Source organism: Rhinopithecus roxellana, chromosome 8 (genome assembly GCF_007565055.1).
Source record: "Rhinopithecus roxellana isolate Shanxi Qingling chromosome 8, ASM756505v1, whole genome shotgun sequence".
Classification (NCBI taxonomy): Eukaryota; Metazoa; Chordata; class Mammalia; order Primates; family Cercopithecidae; genus Rhinopithecus; species Rhinopithecus roxellana.
This window is the reverse complement of record NC_044556.1, coordinates 19,119,880-19,134,175: the sequence shown is the minus strand read 5'-3', so window position 1 is coordinate 19,134,175 and position 14,296 is coordinate 19,119,880. Positions and strand designations below refer to the sequence as shown.

Here is a 14,296-nt window from a genome sequence, read left to right as displayed (position 1 = left end):
GGTCTCTGCTGGGCGGGGCGACGCGGAACCCGGGTGGCGGCAGCTGCGGCGGCAGGAAATCGGGGCTCGGCCCCGCCGGCGCGCGACCCCATCCCCATCCCAGCCCCTGCAGAGCGATCCCCGGGCCCAGATATGGACGCAGCAGAGCCGGGTAGGGGGTTGGGGATCCGGGAGGGGCCTCCCCCGACCATCCCCTGCTTCCTACATTGAGGGGACACGCTTGTCCCGCTCCGTCCCGAAAGCCAGGAGAGGAGTTCCTGAATGGGAAGGACCCAGGGATCCTCCATTGTGGGGAGCCCTATGCCTGGAGGGGTTCGGGACGCCAGCCCTTGATTCCCCCTCCCCCTTTAGATCCCTCACCCCAGACGCCTGGGGGAGGGGGCCCAGGAAGGGGAAGTGGCTGCTTCTGCTTCTGATTTTTGTGATGGGGGCAGGGTGCTGAGGGAGAGGGCAACGCGGTAGGATCCCCACAGGGCTCCTCTATAGCCCTGGGGAGCGGGCAGTGCTGGTCTGGGCCCCCTAGGAGAGGGGGCAGGGGGGCAGCAGCAGAAATGTGGCAGGGTCCGACTTGGTGTTTCCGGCCGTCTTTGTGTCTGTGTTGTGTATGAGGAGTGTCATTCGGTCTTTATGTCCCTCATGGCTTCAGTCTCTCCATGTGTGTTTCTGCCTCAGGCTCTGCCTGGCTGTCCCTTGTGTATTTCCATCTGTCTAGCCTGGGTCCATGTGGTTCTATTGTGAGGCCGGCTCTCTTCTCGGAACAGCGTGGTTGCATCTGGGGCATCTGTTTTGTGGGTTTGCTTCTGGGTGCAGACCAGGGTGTGGGTGTCTCTGTTCCCCGAGCAGCTGTCTCTGGTCTCTGGTGGTGTGTGAGTCCATCTGCCTGCCTCAAGTTAGCCCCAACCAAGCCCTCCTACTCCTCTCTTTCTCTCTCTCTTTCCCTTTCTCTTCCACCCCCTCCAAATGAGACTGGTTGAGGTGCCGTGGGTGGAGGGAGGCAGTGGTTAGCCCATGTATTACACTCCCCTCCCCCAGGGCTCCCCCCGGCTCCTGAGGGCAGGAAGAGGTACAGTGACATCTTCCGGAGCCTGGACAACCTCGAAATCTCACTGGGGAACGTGTGAGTCTGAGCCTGGATCGCCCCCAAATCCTGCCAAGATGCCCCAACCCCCTAACCATTTAGGTGCCCTGAAGTCCCATTTGGAACCTTTAACATCTGGACCTACATACCTAATAACCAGAGAAATATAGGATGGGAGCCTCCAAAATGCCTGGGTATCCCAAAAGTGTCCCCCTAAATAGAATGGAAATCCCCAAAGTGGTCCTAAAACCCTACATATTCTTGTAACCCCTTAATACATTTGCGATCCCTATAATCCCACTCTATGAGCCCCAAAGTTACCTGGGGCCCTTCAGACCCTTTTTCAAGTCCCATTTTTAAAAAACTCACCTGATTCCCCCAAAACACCGTTCTTCGGACCTCCTAGATACAAGAGATGCCACAGAGGTGACGTTTGCCACCAACAACCCTAAAGTCCCCAGCACCCCTTGGCAGGACCGACTGGGTGTAAGGTGGCATCCTGACACACCTTTATCCCCCAGGACCCTTGAGATGCTGGCTGGAGACCCTCTACTCTCAGAAGACCCAGAACCTGACAAGACCCCCACAGCCACTGCTGTGAGTGGGGAGTAGGGGAATAGGGAGGAAGGCCTCAGGCAGAGGGGGCCTTAGGAAGGCCAGGTCCCTGCCCTGTTTGCTTCTGAATACTGTCTCCCTCCCCCACAGACCAACGAAGCCAGCTGTTGGAGCGGCCCCTTCCCAGAGGGTCCTGTACCCCTCACAGGTAGGGGCTTCTGGAGGCCAGGACACTGGGGACCGCAAGCAGTCTTTCCTTCAACAAATCACCACTGACCCCGTGTTCCATGCGAGGCATCATTTAGGTTTTGGGAACATGGCAGTACACACAACAGATCTCAGTCCCAGCCCTCAGGGAGACCCCAGGCAGGGTGGAGGCTGAGGTAGGAGGATCACTTGAAGCCAGGAATTCGTGACCATGCTGGGCAACAGTGAGACACGATCCCTACCAAAAGAAAAAAAAAAAATGTTTTAATTAGCTGGATGTGGTGGTGTGTGCCTGTAGTCCCAGCTACTTTGGAAGCTGAGGCTGGAGGACTGATTAAGCCTAGGACTTTGAGGCTGCAGTGAGATATGATCATGCCACTGCACTGCAGCCTGGATCCCTGTCCAAAAAAATCAAACACAGGCTGGGCACAGTGGCTCATGCCTGTAATCCCCGCACTTTGGGAGGCTGAGGCGGGTGGATCACCTGAGATTGGGAGTTCGAGACCACCCTGACCAACATGGAAAAAGTTTGTCTCTACTAAAATTACAAAAAATTAGCCAGGCGTGGTGGTGCATGCCTGTAATCCCAGCTATTCAGGAGCATGAGGCAGGAGAATCGCTTGAACCTGGGAGGCGGAGGTTGTGGTGAGCCGAAATCGCGCCATTGCACTCTAGCCTGGGCAACAAGAGCGAAACACTGTCTCAAAAAAATAAATAAATAAAATCAAAAATCAAAACCAAAAACCAGTGAATCGGTAAAATTGCAACCAGGACAAGTGATCCTAAAGCAGTGTTTGGGGAGCTGTGAGGCTGTAGGACAGGGGCCACTGGTCTGGTCTGGGGGCTTAGGGAAGACATCCATAGCAGACTAGGGTGCAAAGGTCAGAGGTCCATCCATTTTCCCCAGGGGAGGAACTGGACTTGCGGCTCATTCGGACCAAGGGGGGTGTGGACGCAGCCCTGGAATATGCCAAGACCTGGAGCCGCTATGCCAAGGAACTGCTTGCCTGGACTGAAAAGAGAGCCAGCTATGGTGAGGACCCCTTCCACCCAGCCCCAGGCACCAGGCAGTCCCCAGACCCCAGCTAGACCCAGAGCCCTGCTCTCTTTTCCCCCAGAGCTGGAGTTTGCTAAGAGTACCATGAAGATCGCTGAAGCTGGCAAGGTGTCCATTCAACAGCAGGTAGTCATGACTAGACCCCCTAGAGAGCCCAACCCCCACTAGAACCTCACCCTTGCCCCTCACAGATCTTCAGTATCCTCCTACACCACTGTCTCCCCCAGAGCCACATGCCTCTGCAGTACATCTACACCCTGTTTCTGGAGCATGATCTCAGCCTGGGAGCCCTGGCCATGGAGACAGTAGCCCAGCAGAAAAGAGACTACTACCAGGTGAAGGGGCGGGACGGAATGTTACAGAGGGTACCCTGCTGTCCTTCAGGCCTGATCCCCTCGGTTCCCAGCAAGCTGGGAGGAAGGCACCACTACCAACATCGCCATTTCACTGATGAGGAAGCTGAGGCCCAGGGATGCTCGGGAACTTGCCCAAGGTTACCCAGCAAAGATTCAAGCTGGGCTTCCTGTGTAATTGCAAAACTTCACTTTACTTTTTTCTTGAGACAGAGTCTCTTGCTCTTTTGCCCAGGCTGGGGTGCAATGGTGCGATCTCAGCTCACTGCAACTTCCGCTCCCTGGGTTCAAGCAATTCACCTGCCTCAGCCTCCTGAGTAGCTGGGATTACAGGCACCTGCCACCACACTCGGCTAATTTTTGTATTTTTAGCAGAGATGGGGTTTCACCATGTTGGTCAGGCTGGTCTCCAACTCCTGACCTCAGGTAATCCACCTACCTTGGCCTCCTAAAGTGGTGGGATTACGGGTGTGAGCCACCACGCCCAGCCAAAAACTTCATTTTTGTTTGTGGGGAGGGGCACGAGGTGCTGAGTGTTCTCAGGAGGAAAGCCTTGGTGTCTCTGCTTCCAAGCAGAAAGGATGGGGTGACTTGAGACTTCTGGACACAGGGGTTGGGGAGAGCAGGTCTGGAGAAGACCCCAGGAGGAGAATACTGACTCAGAAAAGGGTCCAGCCAGGCACAGTGGCTCACGCCTGTAATCCCAGCACTTCTGGAGGCCAAGGAGGGAGGATTGCTTGAGCCCAGGAGTTTGAGACCAACCTGGGCAACACAGTGAGACCCCCCACTCCCGTCTCTACAAAAAAAAAAAAGTTTTTTAATTAGCTGGGCCTGGTACACATGTCTGTAGTGCTAGCTACTAGGAGGCTGAGGCTGGAGGATTGCTTGAGGCCAGGAGTTCGAGACTAACCTGGGCAACATAGTGAGATCCCTGTCTTTATCTACCAAAAAAATTTTATTTATTTATTTTATTTTATTTACTTATTTATTTATTTTTTGAGACAGAGTCTCACTTTATCATCCAGGCTAGAGTGCAGTGGCATGATCTCAGCTCACTGCAACCTCCACCCCCCGGGTTCAAGTGATTCTCCTGCCTCAGCCTCCCAAGTAGCTGGGACTACAGGAGTATGCCATCACATCTGTATAATTTTTGTGTTTTTGTAGAGACGGGGTTTCACCATGTTGGTCAGGCTGGTCTCGAACTCAACTCCTGACCTCAGGTGATCTGCCCACTTTGGCCTCCCAAATGCTGGGATTAAAGGCATGAATGAACACACCTGGCTAACCAAAAAAAAAAAAAAAAAAAAAAAGACATTGTTTTTTGAATTAACTAGGCCTAGTGCACATGCCTGTAGTCCTAACTACTGAGAGGCTGAGGCAGGAGGATTGCTTGAACTCAAGAGTTCAAGTTCAATGCTGCAGTGAGCCATGATTGCCCACTTGCACTCCAGCCTGGGCAACAAGAGCAAAACTCCGTCTCAAAAAAAAAAAAAAAAAAAGAGTCCAGAGGCGGCAAAGCACATGGCGCAGGAATGGAAGGACTGGGTGGCTGCTTCTGGGGTCGCCCTAAGACAGCGTCTCCATTCCCATCCCCAACCCTTGCCAGCCCCTCGCCGCCAAAAGGACTGAGATTGAGAAGTGGCGGAAGGAGTTCAAGGAGCAGTGGATGAAGGAGCAGAAGCGGATGGTGAGGCTCGGAATGGGTGGAGGGGTAGGCTAAGAGACAGGCCTGGACGCTGACGTTCTCCTCATCGATGATCCCCCAGAATGAGGCGGTGCAGGCACTGCGGCGCGCCCAGCTGCAGTATGTGCAACGCAGCGAGGACCTGCGGGCGCGCTCCCAGGGGTCCCCTGAGGACCCGTCCCCCCAGGCCTCGCCGGGACCTAGCAAGCAGCAGGAGCGACGGCGGCGCTCGCGGGAGGAGGCCCAGGCCAAGGTGGGCACCCGGCCCAGAGCCTCTGTAGCGTTTTGGCTCCCCCTGCCCTCTGCTCTCGCCCACACGCGCCACACCACGCCCCTGGCCTCCCGTTTCCCCAGGCGCTGGAGGCGGAGGCGCTGTACCAGGCCTGTGTCCGCGAGGCCAACGCGCGGCAGCAGGACCTGGAGATCGCCAAGCAGCGAATCGTGTCGCACGTGCGCAAGCTGGTGTTTCAGGGGGATGAAGTGCTGAGGCGGGTGAGGCCCATCCCCAAGGCCATCCCCCCCTCACCCCGTTGGGGCCCCGACTGAGTGCCCCGCTCCTCGCCCCTAAGCCACCGTGGGAACACCAGGACTAGGCCATTTCCCTCGACAGCCAGTTCCCGCCCCCAGACCCATTGTCTCGGCTCCACCCCATGAGATCCTGTCCCCTGGATGACCAGCCCCTGCTCTGACCACGCCTGGGTCCCCTGGCCGACTGCCCTAGTTCCTAAGCCGCCCAGGTGCGTCCCAAACCCTGACCCCGCCCCAGCTCTGGCCCTGCCCCCAGGCTCCCAGGCCCCGCCCCTTCGCAACTTGGTGTCTCCACCCGGCAGGTGACCCTGGGTCTCTTTGGGCTGTGCGGCGCGCAGGCGGAGCGTGGCCCCCGTGCCTTCGCTGCCCTGGCCGAGTGCTGTGCGCCCTTTGAGCCGGGCCAGCGCTACCAGGAGTTCGTACGGGCGCTGCGGCCCGAGGCCCCGCCCCCGCCTCCGCCCGCCTTCTCTTTCCAGGAGTTCGTTCCCTCCGTGAACAGGTGGGTCACTGGAGCAAGGAGTTGGGAATGAGCCCCGGAATCGCGATGCCAGGCTGTTGGCACCGCAGGCTGGGTACTCGAGGTCAGAGAACGCAAAGCCTTAGTGGAATTTAGTACTCCAGGCTCTCGGGGGTCTTAGGAGGCTGAATGGGTTGTCCCAATCCTAGGGGCAGGGGCAGGAATTTGGGGCTACTGTACTGCAGGGGCCACAATACCCATGGGTGTCAGGGCCTGCAGACCCAAGTGCTTGGAGCTGGTACCTAGACATGATGCCTGGGTGCCATCACCACAGGCCAGTTTCCTGGGATTCAAACCTTCAAACCTCTGTTTTCTCAGCTCCCCTCTGGACATCAGAAAGAAGCTCTCTGGGCCTCTACCTCCAAGGCTGGATGAGAATTCAGCTGAGCCAGGCCCTTGGGAGGATCCGGGCACAGGCTGGCGCTGGCAAGGTGAGTGCAATGAGGGCCAGGTGGGAGTGGTGCCAGGAGTTCATTCCACCCACACATAGGTGGGCTACAGGAGTGGGGTTTGGGAGCAGGGGACCATCCTTATTGACCTGTCCCACCTAGGGACTCCAGGCCCCACTCCGGGCAGTGATGTGGACAGCGTGGGTGGCGGCAGCGAGTCTCGGTCCCTGGACTCTCCCACTTCCAGCCCAGGTAGGGATAGGACCTGGTCCTGACCCACACTCCACCTGTGACCATCCTCCAGCCCCTGGTCAAGCTCTGACCCTCAATCTTTATCATTTGACCTCTGACCTACCCGACACCCCTGACCTATTTCCTCAACCTCTTTTTTTATCTTTTTAAAAATTATTTATTTGTTTATTTGAGACAGAGTCTCATTCTGTCGCCCAGCCTGGAGTGCAGTGGCATGATCTCACTGCAACCTCCACCTCCCAGATTCAAGCGATTCTCTTGTCTTAGCCTCTGGAGTAGCTGGAATTATAGATGTGTACCACCACACTGGCTAATTTTTTTTTTTTTTTTTTTTTTTTTTTTTTTTTTTTTTTTTGAGACGGAGTCTTGCTCTGTCGCCCAGGCTGGAGTGCAGTGGCCGGATCTCAGCTCACTGCAAGCTCCGCCTCCCGGGTTTACGCCATTCTTTCGCCTCAGCCTCCCGAGTAGCTGGGACTACAGGCACCCGCCATCTCGCCCGGCTAATTTTTTGTATTTTTTTTAGTAGAGACGGGGTTTCACCGTGTTAGCCAGGATGGTCTCGATCTCCTGACCTCATGATCCGCCCGTCTCGGCCTCCCAAAGTGCTGGGATTACAGGCTTGAGCCACCGCGCCCGGCCAACACTGGCTAATTTTTGTATTTTTTAGTAGAGATGGGGTTTCACCATGTTGGCCAGGCTGATCTCGAACTCCTGACCTCAGGTGATCCACCTGCCTTGGTCTTCCAAAGTGCAGGGATTATAGGTGTGTGCCACTGCGCCCAGCCTTTTCTTTCTTTCTTTCTTTCTTTTTTTTTTTTGAGACAGAGTCTTGCTCTGTTGCCTAGGCTGGAGTGCAGTGGTACGATCTTGGCTCACTGCAACCTCCACCTCCCAAGTTCAAGCGATTCTTGTGCCTCAGCCTCCCGAGTAACTGGGACTACAGGTGCCTGCCCCCATGCCTGGTTAATTTTTGTATTTTTAGTAGAGACAAGGTTTTGCCATGTTGGCCAGGCTGGTCTTGAACTCCTGACCTCATGATCCTTGCCTCATGTGATCCTCCTGCCTCGGCTTCCCAAAGTGCTGGGATTACAGGCGTGAGCCACCGCGTCCGGCCTATTTCCTCAACCTCTTGATCCAGCTTATGAACCACGCCCCAGGCTGCTGACCCAGTTCTCCAACCCTTAACCACTGACCTGTCCAATCCCCCTCCTGACCTCTGACCCCTTAGGAATTAGTGGGTAGTTCTGGAAGCCCTAAAATCCAGGAGTGCCTCCACAGCCCAGGAATCTCCCATGATTCCTCTGACCCCAGGCGCTGGCACGAGGCGGCTGGTGAAGGCTTCGTCCACAGGCACTGAGTCCTCAGATGACTTTGAGGAGCGAGACCCTGGTGAGGCTGAAGCAGGGTAGGGCAGGATGGGACAGGGTAGGGTAGGAGGTGGACCAGGCACCCCTGACCCTGTCTCCCTGCAGACCTGGGAGACGGGCTGGAGAATGGGCTGGGCAGCCCCTTCAGGAAGTGGACACTGTCCAGTGCGGCTCAGACCCACCGGCTGCGGCGACTGCGAGGCCCGGCCAAGTGCCGCGAGTGCGAAGCCTTCATGGTCAGCGGGACAGAGTGTGAGGAGGTGTGGCCCAGGCTAATGACCAAATGACCTTTGCTGATCCCTGATTATCTCCCTGACCTGAGCTTCCTACAGCCTTTCTGCCCCCGGGACCCTAACCTGATGTCTCCCATGAGCCCCCATTCCTTGAGGATCCCTGTAACCTTCTCTTCCCCTACTGGTCCCTAATGACCTCCCTGTCCCTGTGACCTTCGCTGCAGTGCTTTCTGACCTGCCACAAGCGCTGCCTGGAGACTCTCCTGATCCTCTGTGGACACAGGCGGCTACCAGCACGGACACCCCTCTTTGGGGTCGACTTCCTGCAGCTACCCAGGGACTTCCCGGAGGAGGTACCCTTTGTGGTCACAAAGTGCACGGCTGAGATAGAACACCGCGCCCTGGATGTGCAGGTGCTGCCCTGACCCTTTATCATCCCCAGAAGTGACCTGACCGAATCAATGGCCTGATCACGAACCGGGCATCTGTTTCTTACCCTCACCCTGCAGGGCATTTACCGGGTCAGCGGGTCCCGGGTCCGTGTGGAGCGGTTGTGCCAGGCTTTCGAGAATGGCCGAGCGTTGGTGGAGCTGTCAGGGAACTCGCCTCATGATGTCTCGAGTGTTCTCAAGCGATTTCTTCAGGAGGTGGGTGCTCAGGACACTGAGGGGAACGTGGGCAGGGGCCCTCCACAGCCCACCCACACTCGTGTTGCGCCCTCCGTTCCACCCCCAGCTCACCGACCCCGTGATCCCCTTCCACCTCTACGATGCCTTCATCTCTCTGGCTAAGACCTTGCATGCAGACCCTGGGGACGACCCTGGGACCCCCAGCCCCAGCCCTGAGGTTATCTGCTCGCTGAAGACCCTCTTGGTACAGCTGCCTGACTCTAACTACAACACCCTGCGGCACCTGGTGGCCCATCTGTTCAGGTGTGCATGGGTCCCCGAGCCTTGAAACACAACCCTCTTCCCTGGACATGCGACTACTGACTACCTTGGCTGACCCCTGACACTGACCTCTGACCTTTGACCTGTGTTTTCTGAACTCTGAACCATAATCCATGATTCATAAGCTTGGGTACTAATCCCTGACCTCCAGCTCTGGATATGTGGTTGCTGGTCTCAGACAACTTACACCTGTGACATGGGCAAGTCACCACTAGGCTGGCCTGTGGGTCCCACCCTTACCCTCAGACCAATGACCTTGCACCCTGTACCCTGACCTTTCTCTTCACACCATCCCCAGGGTGGCTGCACGGTTTATGGAAAACAAGATGTCTGCCAACAACTTGGGCATTGTGTTTGGGCCGACACTGCTGCGGCCACCGGACAGCCCACGGGCAGCCGGCGCCATCCCTGTCACCTGCCTGCTGGACTCTGGGCATCAGGCCCAGCTTGTGGAGTTCCTCATTGTGCACTACGAGCAGATCTTTGGGATGGATGAGCTCCCCCAGGCCACTGAGCCCCCGCCCCAAGACTCCAGCCCAGCCCCTGGGCCCCTCACAGCCAGCTCCCAACTGCCACCCCTGGACCTTGACCCGGACTCCCAGCCCCCAGTCCTAGCCTCGGACCCCGGCCCGGACCCCGGCCCAGACCCCCAGCCCCACAGTGCCCTGGAGCAGCATCCCACAGTCACACCCACCGAGGTAGGAACCTACTGGGTCCACAGCCATGGAGAGGGCCTTATCTCTGTTCAATTCTCTTACCTTCTCTTTCATCTTCCTTCCTTTCCTTTAAAAATTTCCTTCATTCTCTTCCTCCCTTCCTCATTTAACTTGTGTTCATTCTGGAAGGAATAATGAGGAATAAGCAGTGGGCAGTGATGGTGTAAACAAGAGGGAACAGCCCTGCACATGTACTAACATGGGTGATCATTCATTCCTCCAACAGAATATTTATTTTTTTTTTTCATTTTTATTTTTTTCATTTTTTTTTTTTGAGATGGAGTCTTGCTCTGTCACCCAGGCTGGAGTGCAGTGGCACAATTTCGGCTCACTGCAAGCTCCGCCTCCCACGTTCACGCCATTCTCCTGCCTCACCTTCCCAAGTAGCTGGGACTACAGGCGCCCGCCACCGCACCCGGCTAATTTTTTTGTATTTTTAGTAGAGACGGGGTTTCACCGTGTTAGTCAGGATGGTCTCGATCTCCTGACCTCGTGATCTGCCCGCCTCGGCCTCCCAAAGTGCTGGGATTACAGGCGTGAGCCACCGCGCCCGGCCCCAGAATATTTATTGAACACATACTATGGGCCAAGCATTGTCATAGGCATTGCAGATACATCCACGAGCTAAATATCCAAAGACCCTGCCCTCTCAGTGCCTGTGTTTTAGTGGGGAAAGACAAACCATAAACATGACACAGTCAGTTATCTGAAATGTGATGAGGTGATGATGATAAGGGTAATGGATCATGCAAAGGTAGAGTAATGGCTGGGCGCAGTGGTTCACACCTGTAATCCCAGCACTTTGGGAGGCTGAGGCAGACGGATCACCTGAGGTCAGGAGTTCGAGACTAGCACGACCAACAAAGAGAAATCTGTCTCTACTAAAAATACAAAAATTAGCCGTGTATGGTGGTGTATACCTGTAATCCCAGCTACTCAGGAGGCTGAGGCAGGAGAATCGCTTGAGCCCATGAAGCAGAGGTTGTAGTGAGCTGAGACCATGCCACTGCACTCCGGCCTGGGCAACAGAGCAAGACTCTGTCTCAAAAAAAAAAAAAAAAAGTGGAGTAAGACACATGACACCAGGAAGCAGCACAGTGGGAGGTGGAGGGCAGTTTGTAGCACTAAGTAGGATGGTAGGGGCAGGTCTTAGAGAGCAGATGGACTTGAGCAAAGACTGGAAGGACGTGAAGGAGTGAGCCAGCCACAAGGAGGTCAGATGAAGGGTGTTCCAGGCAAAGGGAACAGCCAGTGCAAAGGCCCCGAGGTAGGAGCGTGCCTGGTGTCTTAGGGCGCAGCCCCACCCTGTAATGAATGAGGGGAAGGTGGTATGAAGTGATACCAAAGAGGAGTGGGCCCAGGTGGCTCTGCCAGCTACCCCGACCTTGCATCTGCTATTCACAGGATGTGGACCACCACAGAGCACCTCCTATGCATAGGGCACAGACCACCACTGAATGCGCACCTGCTATGCAGGGGACACTATAGAGACTTCCTGTTGTCCTCTCCACAGTCCTGAGAGGTAGATAGTATTAGTGAAAATCCTTTACAGATGAAACAGCGAAGGCTCTGAGCAGTTAATGACCCTAAAAGGGGACTGTAAGCAGTTGGAATCTTTTTTGTTTTTTTTTTTTTTTTTGGAGACAGAATCTCACTGTGTCGCCCAACTGGAGGGCGGTGGTGCGATCTCAGCTCACCAAAACCTCCGCCTCCTGGGTTCAAGCGATTCTCATGCCTCAGAGACAAGGTTTTGCCATGTTAGCCAGGCTGGTCTCAAACTCCTGACCTCAAGTAATCCACCCACCTCAGCCTCCTAAAGTGCTGTGATTATAGGCGTGAGCCACCGCAGCTGGCCGCAGTTGGAATCCTTTATTTTTTTAGACAGAGTTTCATTCTTGTTGCCCAAGTTGGAGTGCAATGGCATCTCCGCCTCCTGGGTTCAAGCGATTCTCTTGCCTCAGCCTCCCGAGTAGCTGGGATTACAGGCATGCACCACTACACCCAGCTAATTTTTTTTGTATTTTTAGTAGAGACGAGGTTTCTCCACGTTGGTCAGGCTGGTCTCAAACTCCTGACCTCAGGTGATCCGCCTGCCTCGGCCTCCCAAAGTGCTGGGATTACAGGCATGAGCCACCGTGCCTGGCCTGGAATCTTTAATAAAGGTCACCAGTCTGGATCCAGAGCTCAGGTGTGAACCAGAAACACAGCAGCACCCGCTGCTCCACATTGCTAGAACAGTCCATGCCCAAGGCCTGTGCTGCTGGTATCTTGCTGCATCTGCCATTCCTGAGAGCAAGGATCTATCATGCAGCAGCCCAGAGCTGGGAAGCAGCTGCTGGTGAACTGTGGGTCTCTGAGAGCTGGAATGTCTCATAAAGTGCTCAGGACAGTGTCTGATGTGTAGACACTGCCAACCACTTAGCTAAGGATGGAATAGTAAAGTTGGTAAGGTTGCAGAGAGCAGCCCAAGATGGTAGTTCAGAGGTGCTATCTGGTCCTAATGTGGAGACGGCTGAGGCACTCCCTGGGCTGGCTGTTTGCTAAAAAAGGATTTTCCCACCCTCATGGAGCCCACGGTCCAGACTCAGTGAATGACACTGCTCTGTGCTGGAAGAGCAAGCAGTACACTTATTATTATTTTTGAGACGGAGTCTCATTCTGTTGCCCAGACTGGAGTGCAGGGGCATGATCTGAGCTCACTGCAATCTCCACCTCCCAGGTCCAAGTGATTCTCCTGCCTCAGCCTCCCTAGTAGCTGGGATTACAGGCATGCACCACCACACCCGGCTAAATTTTGTATTTCTAGTAGAGATGGGGTTTCACCATGTTGGCCAGGCTGGTATCAAACTCCTGACCTCAGATAATCCACCAGTGCTGGGATTACAGGCATGCACCACTATGCCTGGCCAAGCAGTACACTTATAAGGGCATTGTCTATCCCCGAACACCAAAACTGCAAAGGATGACAGGCGCACATTCAGTGCTGGTCCATGCCCTGTGCATAGGAGGAGTTCAGTGGTGGTCCATATCCAGTGCATAGTAAGTGTGAAGTCAGGGGTGGCTAGCAGAGCCACCTGAGCCCACTCCTCTTTGGTCTCACTTCCTACCACCCTTCCCTCATTCATTACAGGGTGGGGCTGCATCTAAACACACCAGGCACGCTCCTACCTCAGGGCCTTTGCACTGGCTATTCCCTTTGCATGTGCAGGAAGAAGCCCTCAGCTCTCCAGGAATCTCAAAGAACTGGGATTTTAGTGTTGGGGTCGGTTTCTCCCTGCAGATCCCAACTCCACAGAGTGACCAGAGAGAGGATGTGGCTGAAGACACCAAAGATGGGGGAGGGGAAGGTGAGTATGTTAGGGAGAGGCTCAGGAGTTCTGGGGGTGCCTTGGCCCCAGGGTGACTTGGCTAAAAGATGACTCCTCGGGGGGATATCCAGAGAACTTGGGGGTACTCTGCACTGACCACCCATCCCACACACAGTGTCCAGCCAAGGCCCAGAGGACACACTCCTGGGGACACAGTCTCGTGGCCACTTCAGCCGCCAGCCAGTGAAGTATCCCCGGGGCGGTGTGAGGCCTGTAACCCACCAGCTGTCCAGTCTGGCCCTGGTGGCTTCCAAGCTGTGCGAAGAGACCCCCATCACATCAGTGCCCAGAGGGAGTTTGCGGGGGCGGGGACCTAGCCCTGCAGCTGCCTCCCCTGAGGGCAGCCCCCTGCGCCGCACCCCGCTGCCCAAGCATTTTGAGATCACCCAGGAGACAGCCCGGCTACTCTCCAAACTGGACAGCGAGGCTGTGCCCAGGGCCACCTGCTGCCCAGATGTCCAGCCTGAGGAAGCCGAGGACCATCTCTGACCACCCTGGCACACTAAATAAGGAAGAAGCCCAGATTGTGAAGACGGACGCCATCTCCCTACCTCCCACCACCTGGTGGCCAAACAGCCTGCCAGCAGTTCAATACTAGGAGAGGTCCAGAGGGTTCCTATAAGGAAAAACTATTTAATACATGGCCTATGGGAGGCCTAAAACCCTTTCGAGGGCAATGTCCTGGAATCCCCCAACTGGACACAGGTCACTGCCAAGCATCAGGGCCACTCGGGCTCAGAGGTCACTCAGGATCAATACTCAGGGTCAATACAGGTTATGAGATCCTTGGGGTTCACCCTAGTCTCCCACCCCTGGGACAGGGGTGCTTTTGCTACTTTGGTTGTGGTCACTCCCCCACACCTGCCTGCCCCCTTCGTGGACTTGAAGTGACCTTCCTGGAGGAGGTGGGCAGCTCAGACTCCACATCCTGGTGGTGCCTGGGGGTCTGATGGCCTCTAATAAACTGTGTCCTCTATGCCCTTGGGTGCATCTCTGCTAGGGGAGAGGCCAGCACGGCAGCACTCCTTTCCCCCGTTTTACT

The 14,296-nt window shown here is 55.6% G+C and overlaps 1 protein-coding gene across 10 annotated transcripts; it reads left to right on the top strand.

The window, feature by feature from the left end:
• GMIP (GEM interacting protein) lies at positions 1-14,233 on the top strand. 10 transcript variants are annotated; one of them, XM_030935303.1, is made up of 21 exons: positions 1-151; positions 1,033-1,117; positions 1,600-1,675; positions 1,784-1,841; positions 2,748-2,873; positions 2,959-3,023; positions 3,125-3,232; positions 4,857-4,937; positions 5,017-5,187; positions 5,289-5,426; positions 5,765-5,961; positions 6,298-6,410; positions 6,540-6,620; positions 7,932-8,009; positions 8,093-8,247; positions 8,445-8,633; positions 8,730-8,867; positions 8,956-9,152; positions 9,469-9,868; positions 13,095-13,233; positions 13,370-14,233. In XM_030935303.1, exons 1-21 carry the CDS (start codon positions 133-135, stop codon positions 13,741-13,743), a joined length of 2,988 nt encoding a protein of 995 aa, XP_030791163.1. In that variant the 5' UTR covers positions 1-132; the 3' UTR covers positions 13,744-14,233. The 10 variants fall into 10 exon arrangements, with proteins under 10 accessions (XP_030791163.1, XP_030791161.1, XP_010385024.1 ...); XM_030935301.1 differs by having other exon boundaries at positions 7,899-8,009; XM_010386722.2 differs by having other exon boundaries at positions 6,531-6,620; positions 13,167-13,233.
• The last annotated feature ends 63 nt before the right edge of the window (positions 14,234-14,296 follow it).

Coding starts and splice junctions, on each gene's coding strand:
- GMIP (XM_030935300.1), top strand. Junction 5,427..5,764: donor GGGATGAAGTGCTGAGGCGG/GTGAGGCCCATC, acceptor TCCACCCGGCAG/GTGACCCTGGGTCTCTTTGG. Junction 9,153..9,468: donor CTGGTGGCCCATCTGTTCAG/GTGTGCATGGGT, acceptor CACCATCCCCAG/GGTGGCTGCACGGTTTATGG.